At 41.2% G+C, this 23,909-nt stretch overlaps 1 protein-coding gene across 2 annotated transcripts in view; it reads right to left on the bottom strand.

The window, feature by feature from the left end:
* LOC137992186 (fibrillin-2-like) overlaps positions 1 to 23,909 on the bottom strand; it is a 79,665-nt gene that overhangs the window by 52,044 nt on the left and 3,712 nt on the right. For both annotated transcript variants that reach the window (XM_068837339.1, XM_068837338.1), the window contains 21 exons: positions 21,437 to 21,532; positions 20,977 to 21,072; positions 20,740 to 20,886; positions 20,499 to 20,549; positions 19,037 to 19,162; positions 18,569 to 18,694; positions 17,559 to 17,711; positions 16,387 to 16,440; positions 14,192 to 14,311; positions 13,628 to 13,753; positions 12,619 to 12,741; positions 11,820 to 11,942; positions 9,888 to 10,013; positions 9,165 to 9,287; positions 8,235 to 8,393; positions 6,553 to 6,606; positions 5,604 to 5,744; positions 4,293 to 4,418; positions 3,033 to 3,155; positions 1,290 to 1,436; positions 871 to 921 (listed from right to left, as the gene is read on the bottom strand). In XM_068837339.1, coding sequence (XP_068693440.1) covers positions 871 to 921; positions 1,290 to 1,436; positions 3,033 to 3,155; positions 4,293 to 4,418; positions 5,604 to 5,744; positions 6,553 to 6,606; positions 8,235 to 8,393; positions 9,165 to 9,287; positions 9,888 to 10,013; positions 11,820 to 11,942; positions 12,619 to 12,741; positions 13,628 to 13,753; positions 14,192 to 14,311; positions 16,387 to 16,440; positions 17,559 to 17,711; positions 18,569 to 18,694; positions 19,037 to 19,162; positions 20,499 to 20,549; positions 20,740 to 20,886; positions 20,977 to 21,072; positions 21,437 to 21,532 — 2,391 coding nt within the window. The remainder of the gene's footprint in view (positions 1 to 870; positions 922 to 1,289; positions 1,437 to 3,032; positions 3,156 to 4,292; positions 4,419 to 5,603; positions 5,745 to 6,552; positions 6,607 to 8,234; positions 8,394 to 9,164; positions 9,288 to 9,887; positions 10,014 to 11,819; positions 11,943 to 12,618; positions 12,742 to 13,627; positions 13,754 to 14,191; positions 14,312 to 16,386; positions 16,441 to 17,558; positions 17,712 to 18,568; positions 18,695 to 19,036; positions 19,163 to 20,498; positions 20,550 to 20,739; positions 20,887 to 20,976; positions 21,073 to 21,436; positions 21,533 to 23,909) is intronic.

Genomic DNA, 23,909 nt, shown 5'->3' with positions numbered 1-23,909 from the left:
ATGACGATGACGATCATGACAATAACGATGATCACAATGACGATAACGATAGTAACGATGCTTGATAATAATGATGACGACGATGATGGCAACATTGATGATGACAATGCAATGAGATGATCACAATGACGATAACGATAGTAACGATGCTTGATGATAATGATGACGACGACAATGACGATGACGATCACGACAATAACGATGATCACAATGACGATAACGATAGTAACGATGCTTGATAATAATGATGATGACGATGATGGCAACATTGATGATGACAATGCAATGAGATGATCACAATGACGATAACAATAGTAACGATGCTTGATGATAATGATGACGACGACAATGACGATGACGATCATGACAATAACGATGATCACAATGACGATAACGATAGTAACGATGCTTGATGATAATGATGACGACGACAATGACGATGACGATGACGATAACGATAGTAACGATGCTTGATGATAATGATGATGACGATGCAATGACGATGATGACGATGACGATGACAATGACGATGATGATAACGACAAAGGCAGTGATACTGAAAACAAACACCAGTTGCAGACACTCCAAATAAAAACAGCCTCTTAACTTAAAATCATTGCTGACAACTCGTCTCTTACATAATACAAGCCCCCTTCCTTTCCCTCATACAATGAAGTTCCTCGGTTTGAGCGTCGTGATCGGTGCCTGCTAGGAGCATTAATAGGGTGGACGGGAAATAGGGAAGCAAAAGGCGATTGGGATTTCTTAGTGGTCTGATAGGGATACCGTGTCTTAACAATTTCTGCAACTGGTTGTAGCAAAAATACTGGTCATCCGTAAGGATTCGTAAGTGTATGAATGTTTCAGTACCTGTGCAACGCGTCTCATTTTGAATAGCATACCCCTGGGAACAACGTTCATCTAAAAAAAAAATGAGCAAAGTCAAAAATTAAACTTACCTCTTGTGGTCTCTTACATTAGAAATCGCAAAGACACACTGTTAAGTGCAAAACAAGGTAAAGAAGGGAAAATAAAACTTAAATTTTTGCGTCTCTCAATTGAAAACTGCTCTGCATTTGCTCCCTATGACTTAATAATAAAAAAATAAAATAAATAAATAAAATTAATAATAATAATAATAATAATAATGCGATATTCTATAGCGTCATTTCCAGCGATGTCCAATGGCGCTTTACAACCCTTCCGACAGTTACAACAGTTTCAACAAGATAATTTGAAGGATCTCTGTCGAGTTTAGCAGTGTCAATCAAAAAAGTCAACACACTTACCACCAGTTTTAGCCGGGCATATACTACAAGGACTTCCCCATCCTTTGCCGACCGTGTTGCAGCAAATTTCCAGTGGGACTGCGCCATTTATCGCTTCCTCACAACGATCGTTTGTGATTTTAGTCCAACATTGAGCCGTTCGTTTGTCTGAAAAGCAAGACATTAAAAATACTCTTGTCTCTAACATAGTACACGCACTATGACTGGTCAGTTTAGCGACCCGTATTCTACAGCACATCCCGTTTCAGTTCATGGTTTTCTTTCCTCTGCGATTTTCTCGTGCAGTACTGTAAGTTACGGCTTCTCGTTTCTTTTTCCGTTCTACATAAGACCACGAATAAATTGAACTCTAATTCGAAGAAAAGCGAGCTGAAAACCACATTACGGTTCTCCCAATCGATAAGTAATAGGTAACGAAAGTTAACCTGCAAATTGCCACAAGGATGACCGAGTCGTATATAGTTTTCATGCTACTCTAGTTGGGAAAATTTTGAATGTAGCTTAATAAGTGAGAGGTATTTAGCGTCTCCATCAGCAGAGAGAGTTGTGTCTTAATGTTGTGCAAAATTTTAAAGTTATGTTTTCAATAGCGACGCAAGAAGAAGCGCAAGCACATAAGTAGCTTATGCTACGTGAAAACAAACATCGACATAAGCATCAAAATCAACCACGGCATCCGCCATTTTGTTTGAATGCTCAGATGCGGAAAACATGTCAATGTTCATGTGTTCCAGACCCCTGGCGCGCAAGAAGTAGACCTAACGCGCATGCTCCCTGTGCTTATGCTTGCGTTGGCTTGCGTCGTGTGAAAACGAAACGCAGCATAAGCACAAAGAAATTTGCTACGTCTGGCCAATTAAAGCAATCGTTCCAGATTCTCCGCATCTGAGCAAGCATGATAAAAATGTTGCGTGCGTTTGGCCACCCCGTTCAACACACGTCGCAGCATCATGCAACAAGGTTGCAAGAGGTTGCGTTGAAATGCTGCGAGCGTTTAACGAGACCTTTATGCTTGCGCTTGGACATGCGTCGCTAGTGAAAACCAGACTTTAGACAGACTCTTTAAGTCACAGAGGCGGGTAGCCAACGGATCGGTTTCGGTAAACTGTATACAGACTGTATTCATGTTCACATGGGGCCTTAGAAGACAGAAAGAGCTGAATGGAGATTTTGGGAGTAAAATCCTTGCCCGGCCCTTTGGTTTTAAAAAAGCTACTATTTTTATACCTGGGATATAGAAGGGTGAGCTAGAATTTTAAGAAAAAAAAATCAGCTCGTGAATTCGGGAAGCGTGATGTCAACCTGTATGACAAAATTCATACAAAACATTCCCAATTTTGCTTCCAAGCAAATTCTTGTGAAAACGGCAGGTCGTGGAATACCGAAGGTTTTCAAGTCTTTTGTATTTCCTTTACTCCAAAAGAAGCCGATGAATTTGATCCTCAAAGGATCGTTTACACTTAATATTTCTAATTGCGTATTTCTTGGTCTTTTTTTAAAGCTTTTTAGCTTTAAATCCAATTGCTTTTAAATAAAGGCTAAAGGACATCTAGGACACGAAATTGCTTCCATTGAAAGCTGCAACTCGAAACACAATTTAAGGGTGAACTGTAAGTGAAGGCGAACGCAGATGACCCAGAAAGTTAAGGGTTAACTAACGACGCGTACAAAATGAATGAGCGAACTGGAGAGGCCACTACGCGTGCCCTAACGTCGAACGCAAAAAGCCGTCTTAAAAAATACCTTGACAAATCCGGCCTGATACATCAATTTGGTAATTGGAGGGACATTGGCATCGGAAGCTGCCGGGTGTATTAATGCATTTTCCGTCTATGCATTGTCCCTCAAGTTTACACTCGTCGATATCTGAAAGAGAAAATAATAATTGATGGCGAAAGGATCCAATCGTGTACGAGACGTTTCAAGTGAAAATAAGGCATATTAGTATAATTACATAGGAGATTATTGAAAATTCTCTCCGCTGATTGGTTGCACCTGAGGTGATTATTAACTTGTTACTAACCGAGCGTGAGGGCCGTACTGGGGAATATTGGCCCGTGGTCGTGGCAGTACGGACCGAGCGCAGCGAGGTCCCTACAAAAACGACCGAGGGCCAATATTCCCCAGTACGGCCCCGAGCAAGTGAGGTTAGTAAGTTGTTTATTATACGGCTTTTTAATTACCTTTTGCTTTATTTTTGCAAGCCCGTAATCGACCCGTGGGCATTACGGGAGAATAATGCCCTACAATTCAGTCACAATTAGCCAATCAGAGCGCGTGTTATATCGGTTACAATCTCGACCCCAGAGCTCTTCTCTTGACCGAGGGAGAGAAGAGCTCTGGGGAACCCTGAAACAAAGTGTCTTCTCATTGGTTTTCGTGAAGAACAATCAAAAGCGTCTCTAATTGGTGCATTCATGTTAGCACGAGGATTGAGCAGGCGCCGTAAGGCTCAAATAGCCAATTTTTTACTGTAAGAACCCTACGACGCATGTTCTGCTACGCAGAGTTTCCCAGAGCCTTGGGTCGACCCGAGGCTCTGGTGACGAGAATGTATCGGTTACAAACACAAGCCATATGATAATACGCGATAATCACATAAGCGGTCTTTTTTTTTTTTTTTCAAAATGGCCGCAAGCCGTTTTGTCGAGGTGACAGACGAAGAAATCAATCGTTTTAAAGAAAATGAATATTTTTCAAATAATCACCTCTGCAATTATACTAAAACAATTATTCACCTCGCCTTCGGTGAATAATTGTTAAATGTCCAAGAGACGCTTGGATTGTTATTTAGCGACTCCGCACCTCTTTCTTCACTGAAGTTCACTCACGATTTCGTCAATACCTTACAATTGGTCGTTTGCCAAGCAACGAGCAAAGCATCCTAAAATGGGTGCCAGACGTACAGCAGGGTCATTTTCTCTATAGTTTCTCTAAAGTGAGGAAAAAATTAACGTGCTCCATAAAAAGATAAGCATACAGTTTCAAATTCCTATTCAGTACCTTCGCATACTCTTGATTCTACGTTCAACTTGAAACCCTTTGGGCAGTCACAGGAAAAGCTTCCCGGCAGATTTTGACAGATGCCTCCCTGACAAAGACGTGGATCCTCTCTGCATTCGTCAATGTCTAGAAAAATAGAGAGTGAGGATGTATGAAGACAAATCTTGGTATGACCTGTCCCAAAGAGCGTGTTGGCAAGTAACGTACAACTGTCACACTAAATCTATACCAGGGCATTTTCAGAGAACAGACTATGTCTGTATGAGTTTAATTAAAATTCGGATCGCACGAGTGATAGCTATTAATCCTAAGGGATCGGATAAACAGTTTCAACATTTGCTTCAAAATCCCTTCGATTTTGTTGAACAATGTTGACTGCTGGGGTGGCAAACGCTTTCAACAAATCATCAGGCTTCGCGGGTTGTTCAAAGGGTAGATAACGCTATCCAGCGGATAAACACTAGCAAAACCAATTGAATTAGCCAACGGATAGTGATTTATTCAGTGGATAGCGCTATCCACCCTTCGAACAACTTGCGCTTGTATTTGATCCAGCAAAGCTTCACGAGAGGCCTGGTATTCAGTCCCAGGCTGCAGCCGCGGTTGTTACTATGGAAATGGATGTGTCATTGAGATACCGATTAGTACGCATGCGCATACCAAACCATGTTTAATGAGGGGCAAACGGCATCGATTCAACATGTTTCAACACGGTTGAAAGGGGGGGGGGGGGGGGGGGGGTTTCAAGGCCTTAAAGTGGCATATTCTGGCACAATTCTCAAATTTCAAAATAAATCAAATCAAATCAAATTCCAAATTGTCTTATCAAGAAGTGATTAAGAGAAACTAATTAATATCCACTAACATAACTAATTAACTTCCCTTTGAAATAAAAAGGTCTTTAGTCAACTTGTAAAAAAAATAAAAATGCTTCATAGGCCTTTTTCGATATATTAAAATTCAGCTTGGTAATGAGGCAGTGAGGACAAAGACAAAGGAAAGTGGATGATATGCAAATATTTTTCATATTCATTCCAACGTGTTTTTGTCCTCACTGTCTCACTATAAAGCTGAATATTTGATATTTCTAAAATGGCCTATTAATAGAAATAGATGGCAACGTTGGTTGAGTCACTGAACAAATCCTTTTTTTCGCGGGAAAATCAATCTCAAAATCTCTCTTTTTGTCACAGCGCCGTGACACAAATATCTCGCAACAGAAATCTCTCCAAGGTCACGCACTCCAGCCGTCACGGACAAATGCGAAAACCACGACAACGATGGAACAGTTAGCGGACTGTAGAGCATTACCATTGCAGAGCTTTTTAGTGACGTCACTCCTGAAGCCTGCGTTACATACGCAGATGTAATCTTTCATGGTGTTCTGACATTCTCCGTTCACACATACGCTGTTCTTCTTCATTCCTGCGTTGTTCTTGCATTCGTCAACGTCTGTAAACAGAAAGTGAGACAGTGTCAATATTCTCATTACCTTCAACGAAATCATCATTAGGGAACATTAGCAACTACAACGGCGACGGCAACGAGGACGTCACATATTTGCATGTGTAGTGAGCAAAAGGAATAGTTTTGCAAGCTCTACACAGACTAGTTTCGTTCTTGAGCGTTCACGACACCTTTGTCACGTTAAAATGCTTGGAATAGTCGCGAAGCGATTACAATAACGCGAATTCACATTGAACGACGACGTTCTTGTTACGTTGCCGTCGTCGTTGCTAAAGCTCTCTGATGGGGACCTTAAGATCTATGGCGGTGGCGGTCAACGAAAACGTCACCTCTAAATATAACTTGAATTTGTCTTTCGTGATTATTCAGTCTCGTTCACGTCCTACAATGTGGGGGAAGTATCCTAAAACGAAATTGGTAAGAGCGGTTTCAGAGTGAAAAAAAGAGGATAAAAGATTCTTTGTTACATGTTCGCATTGTCGTAAAAACCTCAAATTTGGTGAATTAACGTCGTCGTTATGCTGAGAACCGCAAACATAATTTCTAAAATCCGGGCTGCACGTGCAGCACGATTATTTATGCTCTTTTAACCAGTGATATTATTGTTTTATGGCGTTGACGTTGTCGTAGCCGTCGTCGTTTCTTAAGCTCCCTATTCTCATCATCGGAAGCATCGTCGTTGCAGACGCCGACGTCATCGACGTCGTCATGGAAACCCTTATCGTCGTCTTCCTCTAGCAACATCACGCTTTTCGCTCTCATTCAGATAATCTTCAAAATCCTCATCACGTACCTTCTCCGCCGCAGGTCATTCCTGGTCCTTGACAGCAGACTTTCTTGTACTCAGCTAGAAAATAAACAATTTTTCCAGGTCAATAATCAAATGTGAAGCAATGTTAGTCAGCACCTGTCGCACAGGCTACAATTCACTTCGCCCCTTCCTTGTAGTTACACTCAAGCAAACATTAATTTCTGAGATATACTTCCAACTGAAGGATTGGTTTGTTTAAGAAGGAAACCAATGTCAGAGAAACGAACAACTAGTAGTTCCTAATAAGAGGGATGGTTTTCTCAGCCTATTTATTTTCAGATATGTATTAGAGAGTTTATGAGAATTTTGACTAACACAGAAATAATGGGAACGAAAACGTCACCTCAATTTTAAGTATTAAGCATTAATTTTCTTTCACACTGTACAATATAGGCGAAGTATCTTTTAACCGGATGGACAACAACGGTTTTGAAGGAAATAGAGGGTGGATGATTTACCATTTTATACTTAATTTGTCGTCCTAAAAACCATTGCTTTGGTAATTTTTAGTTGTCGTTGTTTCTTGTTTGCAAAGTACAGCAAAGAAATATCTTAATTTAAAATAGGATTATTGCTATGTGGCGCTGTCGCTGCCGCAACCCTTTCTGAGGGAGTCAGTATACTAGTAGGGACTTCTTAAACAAAAGGGAGATTAAGTATTGCGTTTAGGTGAAATGGCAAAGGCGAAACGGTGGGTTGCTGCTTGTCATAAAAGCATAAAAATTATTTTATTCTAACTCGTCTCTTTCGTTTGAAAAGTTACTTGATAACTGCTGCTAACACGCAGGAAATGAGGTTATTTTCCTTTTTGGCAAAACGCGACTTTTAGTCCGACGTTTGCAAACGTGATGCTTAATTTCTCTAATGACGACGGCTACGGCAACGCCAACGCCACAAAGCAAGAATATGATTGATTAAATGAGGGAAACATAATCGTGCTGCACGTGCAGCACGCCTTTTAGTACATTACTTTACCTTACTCTGCAAAAACAACAATGTGAAATCACAAATTTTTAGGTTTTGCGAAAACGTGAACATATAACAATGAACCATTCATTTTCTCTTTCCACTTTAAAACCGTTGACTTCGTACCCATCCAGTTACAGAATAGTTGCTAGTTCGCCCGTATTGTACGAAAAACCTTGACCACAACCAAGGTTTTCTGAGCCCGCGAGACTGAGCACCCCCAGCAAACCGACAGTCCAGCAAACCATTGTTTTAACGAAAACCGCTGGTCAGCAACCTGGTTCTGGTCATTGCTGTCTAAGGTCTTCCGTATTGTACAGGTTGAAAAAGGTAGAATCATCGCGAAATACTTACGGACAGCGCTGAGTTACGTTTTGTGTGACGTTTTCGTTGACGTAGCTGTTGAAAACGTATTAAGAATAAAAAGTAACAACACTATCCGACGTTTCGGAGTCAGACATGACCCCATTATCAAGGTTAAACTGTACTGTATACAATTTAAATACAACGGGCCGTTGTATTTCAATTGCGAATTTTTCCAGTACAGTTTAACCTTGCTAATGGGGTCATGTCTGACTCCGAAACGTCGGATAGTGTTGTTACTTTTTATTCTTAGTAGCTGTTGACCTCGCTTAAATTTCCTTATGTTATAAAGGAGAATATGTTCGTCAACGGAAAAAAAAATACCGTCTCCTTACCCGAGCCCTTTGTGGGACAAGGTGTACACGGGTCATCCCAGCCGCGTTGACCGCCATTTTCCATGCCACAGCAGCACTGTGATATCGTCAGAAATCGCATTAATGGTTCCGAACATCTGTTGCTTTGTACCTTCGTGTAGCAACGTCCCAATGTTGTGTCTGTAAAAGGGAAAGAGGAACTGACTATTAAAGTGCGTGCAAGAAACGTAATTTCACGAAGGCATGCATTCGCGAAGTTAAAGCGAAAAAATGAACGCCAAGAGAGCTGACTCTTTCGCCGTGTACGCAAACAATTGAACGAAAGCTGACGTCTTCTTCGTGTTTATGGCTATGCAGAACTTTACGAGAAACACCAAACGGGATGTTGCTGCGTATTATAAAACACGAAACTAGCACTAGACCACGATCTCGAACTCGAACTAAAAACTATCTACATCAAATTGATGTCCCATAAAAGCTTCTGTATTACGAGAGGAGATGTATGTTTTCAATAACGAGTCTAACCTATGATTTTTCGATTGCTGTTAAGAATGCTCTACTGCTGAACTACTGGAGACTCGCGAAAGCTCGGCCGTTAAATTATTCCTTTCTAGCAGAGTTCTCTTTTCTTTTGCGTTCGTGGGCGGACGAGTACGGGAAAAGAGACCCCTCCCCCGGATCGAAACTCACGGTGTTGAGCATGCGCGGCGGTTACTTAGCGTCCGAACCCTCACGTGATACCTCATGTTGTGTGGGCTCACTTAACAACAGCGGAATTACTGTAAAGGAATGCGCGGAACACAGCGGGCTCAAGTCACCGTCAGCAAACATATCATGCGGTTTGAAGAGTGCCGTCCATTGCTGTGGACGGCGGTTGGATCAAGGTGAATTTCGACCTCTGCTAGCAGGGAAGGCTGTTATGCTACGTTCAATCAAAAACTGTTGTTGTACCAATACAGGCCTTGCCATCTGCGCTGGGAGTGAAGCCATGATCACAAACACATCTAAAGCTGCCAAGTTCATTCACACACTGGCCATTCGTGCACATACTGCTTTGTTTACACTCGTCTATATCTGAAAAAAATATATAAAAAACGAAGATGAATGGGTGGAGCTCACAAGTAGCATCGTTAAACTAAACATGAGGGGTTTTTTTATATTCTTAACACATAATCCGCTGCACTGAGACACATTCTGTTTTAGTTCGTCCCGGGTGAAAGCCGGCACAAGACGGAGTATGTGCACACTGATAAGAACCATTTCAGGACGTGCGAAACAACACTAGCAACAATCGCATTAAAATGAGCAAAACAATGGCCCAGCAGTGTCTTTTCAACTTCGTTTTTTGTTTATTAGTGTGGCCCGGTAGTTAGGGCGATTGTTCAAGAATCGTTGTGACCACTCCTTGAATTTGATCCTGGTAGTCCCCGGTTCAAATTTTCATCTGCACTTGTAAATACCCAACCTGTTTGCCTCCGGCCAGTTGGGATTCTTAAAAGTTGTTGGTCTGTTCTGCTGTTTCATTGATTTCGTTTCATTGGCAATGAAAAGCTACTGTGGGGAGGCGTCAATTAAGTATGTGTGTATTTCTTCCCTGTTCTCAACAACAGTTACGGCGAAGTGGAAAGACTAAGTTCTATGCAAAACATAGAAACTTAAAGAAATCACGGTTACCTTTACAGAAATTTTGATCGCTTGAGGCCACGAACCCTTTGTCACAAGTACAGCGGTAGGAGCCCCGAGTGTTGACGCATGTTCCATTTTGGCAGCGTCCGGAAATGCGCTGACATTCGTTGATGTCTGGAAAGAAAAAGGCACGACAGCGTTCATCATGTATAAAAGAAAACCAAAAGGCTTTGTGATGCCGAGTGGATTGACATACAAAAAAACGCGCAGTGTACACGACTTTGGGTTACTGATTTCGGGAAAAAAAATTAAGCCATCACGAAAATTTGGAACTCCCACCGTCTTTACCGCGCTTCGTAAAGAGCTGTAAGAAGAGACTATAAGATCTATTATTGTTGTTTTGAAGCGCTGTCGTGGACGACTGCGTCTTAGATCTTAATATTTTGAGCCCCATATCAACACTGAAATTCTCCTTGTTGTTCTCTGTGCGCTTCATTACAAAAGTAGGTTGGAAAATGTTGTTGAAGGATCAAAGTGCTTCTTCCTAATGGATGAATTTGCAAATTCTTGAAACCTTTCCTGTTCATTTTGCGTAAGTACAGTGAGGAGAAACTTGATGTTTGTCTCTCTTCGGATTTAAAGGGTTAGAGTCCCTTACATATGGGCCAAGTATCCTTTAGCTAGATTGACTGATACGGACGGATTTGAAGTAAAGAGACAATGAAAGGTTCTTTGTTGTATGCCCATGTTGTCGTCAAAAATTTGGTCACGGTCATTTCAAGTTGCTGTTTTGACGAAAATGTAATGAAATGAACAAAACTGATGCGTGCAGCACGTGCAGCATGATCATCACGGCAACGACAACGCCAAAAAGCAGTAATATTATTGGTTAAAAGAACCAAAATGCTCGTACTGCACGTGCGGCACGCTTTTTTGAACAATTCTCTCCCGTACTCGTTAAAACTACTACGTGAAATGACCCAATTTAAGGTTTTGACGACAACGTGGATAAACTACAGTGAATCTTTCAGTCTCACTCTTTACTTCATATCCGACGGTACCAATCCAGTTAGAGGACACTTCGCCCATATTGTGTAATATAAACAAGATGGAATATTCATGAAATACTTAGAATAGATCAAACCTATATTTTGAAGTGACGTTTTAGTCTTCGAAGTAGCCGTCGTGGTTTCTTCTACTTAGCGATTCATCAATAGTTCAATATGAATAATAATAATTTTTCTGGGAGAGCATTCCCCCAGACCCTCGTAGCGACTTGTGCCTCCGACGCTCACTTCATTGCTCCCACCCCAGTCAAAAATTTCTAGCTACGGTCTTGCAGTCGAATTTAAAAACGAAATGAGGTGATACAAAAAATAATTATAGTGAGGGCAAAAGGTGCAAATGCAAAACATGCCAAATTAAAATACAATCGTACCTAGTACCGGTGCATTTTCTCGCGCTATGAGCGAGTTATACGCAACTGCTTCGAATTCTCATTGGTTCCTTTCGTTTCTTCACAACAACAACAACAAGAATTTTCATTTTCTCCCCTAAAATAAGTCAGACCGTTCCGACCAATGCCACACCCTTGTCATATTAGAAAGGTTGAAATAGTCACGAAATGATTACAATCGCGGACGGCAAGCGGAAGAGAACAGAAAGAACATTTCGCGTGCCAGGACAGTGATATCTCCCAGATTTTATATAGTCGGAAATTTCAGCGGTCTCCTCCCTAACCCTAAGTAGGAGACAGCTGAAATTCCAGGCTAAGATTTTATACTAATCATCTCTAATGGAGAAAAGATACTCAGCAATGTAAATGTGGTTGTGTGAAGACAGGTTAAAAGGGAAAACAGCTCACTTCCGGTTGCCGTCCGCGTCTTAAAAACGCGCGTGCTTAAATTTAGTTTTCTCTACACTGACTTTAGACTCGCAAGTTTGGAAGTTTATTTTATATTTTTTACTTTTAGTACTTACCAAGGCAATGTCGCATGTCAGAGGTCGCTTCAAATCCTGAATCACACGAGCATTCGTATCCACCAGCAAAGTTTATACAATCACCATTCCTGCATATTTCGGGTGACTCACACTCATCGATGTCTGAAACAAAAACACGCGAGGGGCCTTTTTCATAAAGAGATGAATACTACTACTTTAATCCTAAACCTTGTTTTGACAAAGAGCAAAGGAGGAAGTCCTTAATAACGAAACTTGAGCATTATTTTTTTCGGTTTTAAGAGTTAGGGTATAACATCGTGAAACTTCAGCTTAAAAATGGAGGAGTCAAGCTCTGTTGTGAGGCCATTAAAGTTTTGGTAAAAAGTCCGTAAATTGCTTTTAAAAGTGGAGAGATTTGCGCACATTGGATCATGTCGGGCTGAACTGAAAGTTGCCCTCTTGGCAAAAAACAAAAGTTTGTCTCCAAGGTTTGGCCATGCAAGCGCAAGAAATGAAGGGGAAGCTACGAAAATGTTTGAGGGTTTATATCTGTCTGTGGCGGCTTATTTATGCCTCTGGTCTCGAGTCTTTCTTTGAAGTACTTAACTGATTAGAGTGTAATGTGAAGTGCTAGTTTTCAACCCCATATGAACCATGTGAGCGTTAGCCCTACTGATGGAAATGGACCCACACAAGGACAGAGAAAAACTCTGACCAGGGTGGGAATTGAACCCACGACCTTCGGGTTAGATCACTGAAGTAGCCTCGTGGTTTCCGTGAATGAATTAAGTTCCTGAAATGCTTTGTTTTCTTTCACAAATACTTGCACAAATATTACCGGTGCATGATCTTCGATCGGAAGTGAGTGTAAATCCGGGACGGCATCGGCAGGTGAAGCCATCTTTTGTGCTCAAACATTGGCCATTTTCACAGACTCGTTGCTGAGTACACGGATCGACGTCTAGAAAAAAAATCAAAAGTCAATTAGATATGAAACGCTTTTCGCAAAATAAAACGAGCATACTGACTTACTTATTATATTACGTAATGGCCGCTGCATAAGCAGCATTGAATGACACAAACAACAGACCCGGGTTGTTCGAAGCATGGTTAGCGCTTACCAGCGTTAAATACCATGGAAACGTATATATGGGTTTGATACCTCTTAAAGGGGCTAGGTCACGCTATTTTAGGTGATGTTGTTCAATTTTGTTAATTATGAGCTCTAAAGGTCAAATTTCATTTGCAAAATCACGGCCACATAACTACTGAGAATGATTTTTCAGCTGTGTAAATGACATTTTGATATAAACTGATATAAATTTGAAAAAAGGTGGGCCGACGTTTTTCAAATTTACCGAAATCAATCCATTTTCAATCCTCTCCAGTTTTGTCCATCCATGTCCCTTCTTGGCTTCCCGGTGTTTTGTTAGAGTTCTTCTATAGTTTTGAACAATTATTTTGATATTTCAGTTAATTCTACGACCATTCGATCAGTGCTGAAATTGCCTTAAATTGCGTGACCTAGCCCCTTTAACCAACGGTTTCGAGCAACTGGACCCAGGATTTGTATATTTCGCCATTGTAATCTCCTCTGTAACTCCAGAATCGACCTCGTAATAGTACCATGAACGCAAAACGACATCGCCAGAAAATGGGAAACAGTCAGTATTTTCGTTTAGTAAAAGCGATCAAAACTGCTCGGTCAAGAGCCTGTGTCCTAGCTCATGTTCAACGCGTTTTTGCATAAACATTCCATTCATTTATTACGTTAAGAAACCAAGTATTTTGACTCCGTGTTTACATGCTTCACTAAACTGATTTCACAGCCAAAAGTACTGGCTTACCGTAGCAGCTTTTTCCATCCGAGGAGACCTGAAATCCTGACTTGCAATCACACCGGAAGCCACCGTCTGTGTTGATACAGCGCCCGTTGCTGCACAGCGAAGAATTCAGCGCACACTCATCTATGTCTGCATGTTGAAAGCATTTCAATTATAAAGTACAACCGAAAAGGATAAATTTGCCTTTTGTCTTCCCTAAGATAACAGCCTTCGAAAACATTTTATGCCTCTGAGCTTCGCATCAAGGACATTTTCAGCTAAGAATCGCACGGCCGAAACAAATAGTCCATAAGCCAGTGTGGACTCCCACAAGTATGCACGCCACGAAATAAAAACAAGCATTTTTGTGGAACCGAGTTCACGATTTTGCTTTTGGAATCTCTTCTTTTTTTTTTTTTAAGCTCAATTTTCGTACTTTGAAACCATCATGCAAGGGTCAGCCCAACCGGATATTCCTGACAAGTGGTTCGTACTAGATGCTGTTCATTACAGTACTGCCGAAACAGGGTAAGCTTTTCTTCGAAAGCACTGAAACTGGACGAGCAGACTGTATTGGAGTTTACTCACCGTTGCATCGATTGTCGGGTCTCTTTTCGTACCCTGCGTTACACACGCACTGCAAGCCATCAGGGGTGTCAACGCAACTCCCATTAGTACATATTTCTCCCGGGCTTTTGCACTCATCGACTATGGAAAAAACAAAGATGCTCTTTAGTTATAAAGAACAGTGTCACAGTAGCTCTTCTGATCTTACGTCAACATCAAGTTCAACTCTAAAGTTGTCTCTTCGGGCATTTTCAACTTAAAACAGTTATTTCCGTTAGGTCAGTACTTTTTATGATGTATAATATCTTTGCTACATTCTTTAAATGTAAATTCGAATTGTACGACACGATATATTTTGTTGTTGCTCGCACGTAGGGCTTTTTAACAACCAAAAAAGAAGAAATCAAATTAATCAAGTTACCCGGATGAATTACCATATTGAAACTAAAGCGATTTTTTCTAAACACCATGTCCAAATTTATGAAAATGACCCAAATCGCAGAAAACAAAACAAATGTCCCTTTTTTTTTTGTTAAAATTTGTATCCCATTCCCTTTCCATCCGCAGCTGGGATAAAAGGTAGTTTAAGAAAAAACAACTGCTATGGCAACGACAACGACTAAAAGTAGTAATATTATTCAAAAAGAGTAAAAAAATGATTGGCGGTATTTATACTAGGGGTCGTCTCAGGCGTCAAACACGTCTCCGAGGACTAGAATAAATATGAGAAATAAGGTGGACGCATTAAACGTCGGACGAATTAACCGTCTCAAGTTAATTGAGTCCAAACGACGCATTTAACAGACGTCTTAGTCGTCTCAGAGGTCTACGCCGTCTAGTATAAAAACGAGATGCACTAAACTGGGAAGCACTTAGCAATGAAGGGCACACAGTTTCTTTGGTGAGTAAATCCCAGTTTCTTTTAAAGAAAATCATGCATGACTTTGATTTCTAGCCGTCGCAGTTAAGTGCGTCTCGCATTTATTTTACTCGCACTTACGGCCAGACGTTAGGGAGCTTACGAAACGAGGACGACGACGGTTACGAGGACTTCATTTAAAAATACAAGTTCGCGTTATTCATAGCACTACGAAACTATTTCATGTCGTTTCGCGTTAAAAATGTGTAGTAACTGTCGAGGAATTAAACTGGTACGAGTGGGTTGGAAGCGTAGAGAGAGAACTGAAAATTCATCGTCATGTGCTAACGTCCTCCACAGAACCTTAAATTTGGTAATTTCATGTCGTCATTTAGGAAAGAAATGTACAAAAATGTAAAACGCACGTGCAGAGCCATTGTTTTTGCTCACTAAACCTATTGTTTTGTAGCGTCGTCGTTGCCGTCGGCGTCGTCGTTTCGTAAGCTCCCTGTTTAATGCGTTTGGACGTCTTAGACGTCCTCTAGTATAAACACGGCCATTGTGCTGCACGTGCGCACGTGCGGCACGCATTTTTGAACATTTTTCTCTTGTACTCGTCAAAACAACAACTTAAAATGACCAAGTTTAAGGTTTTGACGTCAACGCGGACAAACAACAGTGAATCTTTCCTTCTCTCTCTCTTAGGCTGCGTTCACACTTCGTACCCGAGTACAGTGCCCGAGAACGATTCTTGATGGGCACTAATGTAAACACACACTTTTTTCAAGTGCCCACTCCAGAATTCGGGCACGGTGCCCGTGCCCGAGTACAAGGTCTCGACCTTGTACTCAGGCACTGAACTGGGCATCAACATATCGGGTACCTAGTGTCTGAACACAGCACCAAGCAAGCGCCGGTGCTCGGGCACAAGTGCTCGGGCACCAGGTGTGAACACAGCCTTAATCTTTACTTCAAATCCCTACGGACAAATTCGGTTACAAGATACTCCGCCCTTATCGTACAACATAAACAAGACTGACGGAATCATCGTGAAACACTCGGGATTGCTCAAACTGAAAGCTTGAAGTGACGCTTTCGTCGCCGTAGCTGTCGTGGTTTCTTAAACTCCCTAAAGATATCTTTATACCACTAGTATGAATGATTCTTAATTGATAACGAACTTATAGTGTTATTATTGGTCTTCATTGGCACAGAGACCTTTTTCACGTTTAAATTATATTAATGCTGAAATCTCATGACTTGGCGGCTCCTTTAATTCAACATGAATTCTAACAATGCAATAAAATTAAAGACGGCAAACATGATGACAAATTCTGAAGCGCAGACTACAACAAACCTGAAGGACTGGCTGTTGGAATTGATACGTTTGGACACAATGTCGAGTATTCAGCTGCAAAAAAGATATCAGATACGATATTATATGAATCTGCAACCAAAACCGACTAGAAGTCACAAAAGGAAAAAATTTTCATGGTTAACGTTACATTGTGTTGAATCCAAACTGAAATCGTCCCTTCTTTCGTCAATACGTACACCAAGAAGTAGCTTATATAACGTATCACGCGAAAGATTGTGACTCACCTCTGATCGCGTGGGAATGTTTGTGGCACAGAAATGCTATAGTCTTCCTGGGGTAGTTTTTCAGTGTTTCTTATGTTTATCTTTATTATTATTATTTTTTTTCATTTTCTTGTTTATTTTTCATCGTTTCCACTAATCTTGTGGTTTGTGTACGATAATGCTTGTGATATCGTGGTTTGCCGCCACCAAAGCAAACGCTATTAAACAACGCGTTGTGTCTACTTCAAGTGTTGCACAAGTTAACTTATGCAAAAATCAGTCCGTGACCGTAGATAGCGGAGGGGCAAGGGGGACAGTTGCCCCCCCCCCCACCCCCCCAAAATAAAAATTTTCGAAAGAAAAATTAATGTAGTCTCTTTCTGGAGTGTTAGGCAGATAGTTTGGACTTTACTGATATTACCTTTGAATCTTTTCACAGCCGATTCGCTTGTCTTGATTGATAAAGATATTTTTTGAGGAAAATCCATTTGGAGACATCATAGACTAATCTGCTACTCAGAGATTTATCAATAGTTCAATATGAATAGTAATAATTTTTCTGGGAGAGCATTTCCCCCAGACCCTCGTAGCGACTTGTGCCTCCGACGCTCACTTCATCGCCCCCCCCCCCCCCCCCCTCCCCACCCCAGTCAAAAATTTCTAGCTACGGCCTTGCAGTCGAGTTTAAAAACGAAATGGGGTGATTCCGAAAATAATCATAATGAGGGCGAAAGGTGCAAATAAAAAACATGCCAAATTAAAATACAATCGTACCTTAGCACCGGTGCATTTTCTCGCGCTATGAGCGAGTTATACGTAACTGCTTCGAATTCTCATTGGTTACTTTTGTTTCTTTACAAGCCCACGGAGACCACTTCATTAGCAAACTGCACGAACTGAACACGTGCAAAAGAGAATAAATCAAATACAACTGTCCATACAACTTACGTGTTCCTTTGGCGGGACATTTTTCGCAGCGTGGTCCCCAGCCCGCGGGCGCCCTTTCAGAACAACAGCAGTCATATTTGGTCGTGTTTGTGAGGGACTGGTCAACACAGTATTTATTGACTATCCTCTGATAACAAAACGCCTCACTGGCGCCTAAAAATTAATCAAATCATCAATGAGTGTTTACATAAGCGTGAAAATCATCGGCTTTTCCAGGGAAAGCGCCCTGGGGATGATGTTACCATTTTGCTTCAGTTTTACGCTACATTCTGCCCTTAACAAAGAGTTGGCTTCCTGTTTGCTTTAGCAGAAACAGGGACCTTACGTTCTACCACAGTATTGAAATACTTTTTCGTTCTTATTCCGGGTGTCAACTTAAACTAAACAGACTCGCCGCTGTGTGCTCCGGTTTTCATGAGTTCCGTCATTTTAGATTGCAGATTTGCAGAAAGGAAAATAAAGTGTACCAAAGTAAATTAACGCATCTTCATAGGCATTGTTTGCTCATTTTTAATTTGCTAAGTGGACTTTACGATGACGGTGCTTTAGTAGACTTCCCGTCAGGTTTCACGTTTATACTTGTTTCAAGAAATCTCTTAAGCGATCAAATGCAGTTCGAGCCACTTTTAATATTTCACCCTTTACGAACGAGAGCTCTATAACGATTCCTAAATTGATTGTAACATGTAGAAAAAAGAGGAGAAAGTGACTTGTACCAAATCGGCAACTGCAGTAGTTTTTGTCCCTCTTTGACCAGGATGGAGCCGCTAGGGCTTAGGACCAAGGAAAATGAAAGGAGTTGAGATTTTACCCTTCTCAAGCGCGTTTTTCCCTATCCGCGCACGTTTCCCGCGTGGTTTTTAAACGGAAAGGAAGAAAAGCCCTCGGAACGATCTACATTTTTATCGAAAGAAAACTGATCATTTTGAAAACACTTTTGCAGGGAGGAAGAAAACGAGAACCTTTTTAGAAAAAGAGAAACTTAATGATTTGAGAAAAGACGTCCTTACGTATACAGAACGTCTTGTCATCATTAAGCCTGTATCCTTCTTGACAAGTGCAAGTAAAACTTCCTTCCGAGTTCTCGCACAGGCCGTTAGCACAGATTCCTGGTATTTCTGTGCACTCATCTCTATCTGCAAATTAAAATGTTCCGTGAATTAATCTTCAGCTCGGTCAGAGAAAAATGATGTTCAAATAAAGAAAGCATACCTATTCTTAATACACCCTTTTGGAAATGTCGGAATATTGCATCCGGCGTCATAGGCATTGGAGATTGGAGACAGGAGTTAGCAGTGAACCATCAAATTAAATTTCTTTTATGTCACAATTTAGAGTGAATTCAACTACAATGGGCGACGAGCTTCATTTTCAAGCCATTTGTTTACGAGATTAGGGGTTTTTTTACGCCATACCACCCCCAACATAAAAGAATACTTGCATTTAGAAAAGGTGAACAAACACTTCCTTTTACCTACCCACACATTTCTGTAAATCGGTATCTAGTTTTTGCCCTGTTGGGCATTCACATCTATAGCTTCCAATGGAGTTCACGCATCTTCCGCCAGAACATATCTTTGGAATCGCTTTGCACTCATCAATGTCTAAAAAAAGTATTAACGAAGAAATATAATGTTTTGGACTTAATAAGGAAAGAAACGTTAGAGAAAAACGAAATGGAGAAAGGAAACAGGGAAGACGTAGGGAATCTTGGCAGGACGACGCCACAGATTGGAGTAGGAAAGGATTACAGGAAACATCAAGAATGGTAGCCTCCCACGCAAACTCTCTTAGGAATTCGTCACGCGTTTCTCTCCCACGAGCGTGACGCGTGACGAATTCCTAAGAGAGTCTGCGTGAGAGGCTACAAGTATGGCGGAGAAGATGAATGCTTGGCGTGAGCTAGTAAGAACCCACTTATGTACAGAATAGTAAGTAATAAGATGCAGGCCCAAGTTCGACATCTAACACAAAGTGTACCCTCTTCCATCTGAGCCTTTGTTACATATTTCCAACTTGAACAATATGGTAAGGGTAAAGGTTAGCGTATTTTTTTAGCTAAAGGTAAATGCACCTGTTTCTCCTAACTTGAGGAACTGCATTTGGGTGACACTTTGTGACGTTTATTTTCTGTATTCCGAGACACAAATGATGTTGAAGTTCGGGAGAAGAGCAAGAGGGACACTTCGTGACGCTTAATGAAATCGGCGTGTATCTAATTAGGGGAAAAAAAGGCAAGGTGACACACGCTAACACCAACCCGGTGTGATGTGTTACTGGATGTAACCCGGTGTTAGTTTACGCCACGCTGATGAGGCCTAGCAAGGCCGAAACAGCTGTCCCAGGCAATCTCGTCCCCAGAGTCTGCTTTTCTTTTGGTCAGCATCAAGAACACGGACTCTGGCCACTTCTAATTTATGCGCAGTCGTAGTGAAGGTCCATTTTTGTAACCGTTGACAACGAGTGTGCGTAGACAATCCGTGATTTGCGGACTTCCTGCCTTGGAAGTGGCTAGAGTCCGTGTTCTTGGTGCTGACCAAAAGAAAAGCGGGTGAAATGGTTGCGCGCATGCGCCACACCGGGTTGGGGTTATGGTGGGTCACCTTGCTTTTTTTGTTTTTTTTCATCTAATTAGGGGCTTTAACTTTTCATGAAACGTAAAAAAGTGACGCTTATTACTTTCTCAAATTTTACCTGTTCTCCTCCTTTTCTCCGCAGATGAACAAATAAAATTAACTGCAAAATATTTCGAGCAATCCAAACAGGTTTTGAACCTGCGGACATCGATACCTAGTTCGGTTGCTCCTGTCCTACTTTGAGAATAAGGCATTGAACTACTTTCAGAGGAAGACTCTTTCATGGCTCTTGTTGGCATTCATTTAGCGGATCTAGATCACAAACTACCAGTTGTGAAAATGAAAAACGAAAGATCTACAATACCTTGACATGCTTTGCTTTTAAAATTTGGGAGAAATCCTCTATCACATGGTTCTGTGGAAAGGAATACATATGGTTTCATGGTATGAAGACAAGAATAAAATTGAACTCAATTTTCTTTTCGTTTAACGGTTGTTTTTAACATGTAAAGATTCGGGAACGACAGCGATAACAATAACGACCGCGATAACGATATCGATAGAGATAACGATAACGCCGAAAACGATAGCGATTATGATAATACCTGGCTTGGCGGGACAGCGTTCACACGGGTTTCCCCAGGCTTTCCCAATGCTAGCACAACACGTGAGTCGCGTGCACACGACTCCCTGAAGCTGGTTGTGACACATGCGATTCCTAACCTCAGTGTAACAAGGACCAAGTCTGTAATCTAACCAAAAAAATGATCAGCTTTTAAGTCTTAGTTACTTCTGTCAAATATAGAAACATAAAGGGAAAACACAGAAAAGTCACGTCTTACCTTGTTGACAGCGATTACCAGTAAATCCATAAGGGCATGCGCATTTGTCTGGCCCTACGCAACGTCCTCCATTGAGGCACTCTTCCTGACAAATTGCTTCAAAAGAAACACTTAGTCACCAAAAAAATCTTCAAAAAAATGCCCGTGTTTATTTGATTTGACTTGACGAGATACGAAGGCTTTTATCTGAGTATCGTAAAAAAAAAACAATTAAAGGAACAGCCCTTAGATTTAGACAACCCCATGACTGACCATGAGAAAATCATACAATTGAAAATAAGAAAATACGAAGCCTACAGCCGTTGCAAAGCGCAGGAAACGCGTGGTAGTAACGTCACAAACAGTTTTACCTTGATGGCCTCTGCAGATTGGTTGACAATGTGACACGTGATTTTTGAGCCAATCAGTATTGTTATCCACTCTCAAATGAAAACCGTTCTATACAGAAACATGAACTCACGTGCTTCACAAAATTTTCCACTGAATCCTTCTTTGCAGACGCAGGTATCGCTTACGCATGTTCCTCCATTGAAACATAGCACCGTACATTGATCGCCTGAAAAGAAAAGAAAAATAAATTTATGGCATTCTTTTGGGCCAGGGCGTATGAGTCGTGTAGCCATTTTTGAGTGTGTTAATAGACTTCATGATCTAACACTAGGGCGCAAGTCCCAAAGAAAATTGTAAATTTCCCAGTAGCAACCCATACAAACCTAAAAAGACAACAAGCGAAATTAACTTGGGCTTTGATTTTTAACATGGGATAACCATGGTTATTTACGTACGGCAACAGCAAAACCACTTTTCTCTCCGCGTGCCCTGTGTCATTGAAGTCAGGAGATCATCACTTGGAACTAACAATTGGTACAAACTTCCACTTGAGTGATCATTTTCTCAGACCTGGCTGGAACCAGTTGTTGTAAGGCCGGATAACTTCATCCGGTAGATAAGTCGTTATCCAATAGTTTATGGGCAACCAAAAGTCTAAGTAAAGGCGTGTACGTTTAAAGCTGGCTATTTCTTTATACTTTGGATAGTGACGTACCCACTGGATAACGTCATCCGGCATTTGAACAATGCAACCAGGTTTCATCACAAGCCTGAGAGCGGATAACACTATTCTGTCTTGTCACAAGACATAGGGAGTTTAAGAAACGACGACGGCTACGGCAACGACAACGCCAAAAAGCTGTAAGATTACTGGTTAAAAGAACCAAAATGATCGTGCTGCACGTGCGGCACGCATTTTTGAACAATTCTGTCCCGTACTCGTCAAAATTACTACGTGAAATGACCAAATTTTAGGTTTTGGCGACAACGTGGACAAACTACCGTGAATCTTTCAGTCTCACGCTTTACTTCAAATCCATCCGTACCAATCCAGTTTTAGGACACTTCGCTCATATTGAATAATATAAGCAAGATGGAATAATCATGAAATACTTAGAACAGCTCAAACTTCTATTTTGAAGTGACGTTTTCGTCGCCGTAGCCGTCGTGGTATCTTAAACTCCCTATTAGGCAGTTTAAAAAAACGACGACCGCTACGGAAACAAAAACGTCACTTCAAAATAAAATTTCACCCTTTCAAAAGTATTTCGCGATTATGCCGTATTGTTTACGTTGTACAATACGGGCAAACTTTCCTTTAACTGGGTTTATACGAGGAGTTTTGAAGTTAAGATGGAGACTGAACGATTTATCGTTGTATGCTTGCGTTGTCGTCAAAAACCTAAATTTTGTTATTTTCACGTTGGTGGTTTGAAGAGTATGCCAAAGAAAAAAATGGACAAAAAATGCGTGGTGCGCGTGATTATATTTCCTCGGTCTTTTAAGCAATAAATAGGGACTTTAAGAAATAGGGAGTTTAAGCAAAGACGACGGCTACGGCAACGAAAACGTCAGTCCAAAATATAAATTAGCGCTATCGGAAGTATTTCGCGATTATTCCGTCTTGTTCACCTTGTACAATATAGGCGAGCTATCCTGTAAGTGTATGAAAACGAACGGTTCTAAAGTCAAAACAGAAAATGATTGTTTCATTGTTATATGCTCACGTTGTCGTCAAAAGCTAAAATTTGGGAGGATGCCTAAACTTCGAGCCAGGATTCCAGCCAGGATTCGAGCTAAGATGAGCTTTCTCCGCTATTTATTCTCGAATCTCTCGGTTAGGTTAGGTCTCGAATCGGTTAGGTTAGGTCTATTGAGGTTGGTTCTAGTCTAGTTAGGTCTAGTTAGGGTTAGGGTAGGTCTCGGTTAGGTTCGGTTAGGTCTCGGTTAGGTCTCGGTTAGGTCTCGAATCCTGGCTCGGATCCTAGCTCGGATCCTGGCTCGAATCCTGGCTTGGATCCTGGCTCGGATTCTGGCTCGGATCCTAGCTCGGATCCTGGCTCGAATCCTGGCTCGAATCCTGGCTCGAATCCCGGCTTTATTCTTAGTTTATCTCGTTTTTTTGTGGAAAACGGGGAAAAAATGCACGGAAATTCGTGTTGCACGTGCAGCACGATTATTTTTCCTTTTTTAACCAATGATATTCTTGCTTTGTGACGTTGTCGTTGCCGTAGCCGTCGTCTTTGCTTAAACTAGGGAATTTAAGATCTACAACGGCAACGGTCGACGAAAACGTCACCTCAAAATATAACTCTCCCTTATCATAAGTCTTTCGCGATTATTCAGTCTCTTTCACGTCCTACGATGTGGGCAAAGTATCCTAAAAATAAATTGGTACGAGCGTTTTCAGAGTTAAAATAGAGAATGAATGATTCTCTGTTGCATGCTCACGTTGTCGTCAAAACTTCAAATTTGGTGATTTCACGTCGTCGTTGTGCAGAGGACCGTTATGATACTTGCTAAAATCCGTGCTGCACGTGCAGCACGATTATTTATGCTCTTTTAACCAATGATATTATTGCTTTGTGGCGTTGTCGTAGTCG

This window comes from Montipora foliosa, chromosome 2 (assembly GCF_036669935.1).
Source record: "Montipora foliosa isolate CH-2021 chromosome 2, ASM3666993v2, whole genome shotgun sequence".
NCBI lineage: Eukaryota > Metazoa > Cnidaria > Anthozoa > Scleractinia > Acroporidae > Montipora > Montipora foliosa.
Note: the sequence above shows the minus strand (reverse complement) of the source record. Positions and strands in the feature narration are given on the sequence as shown.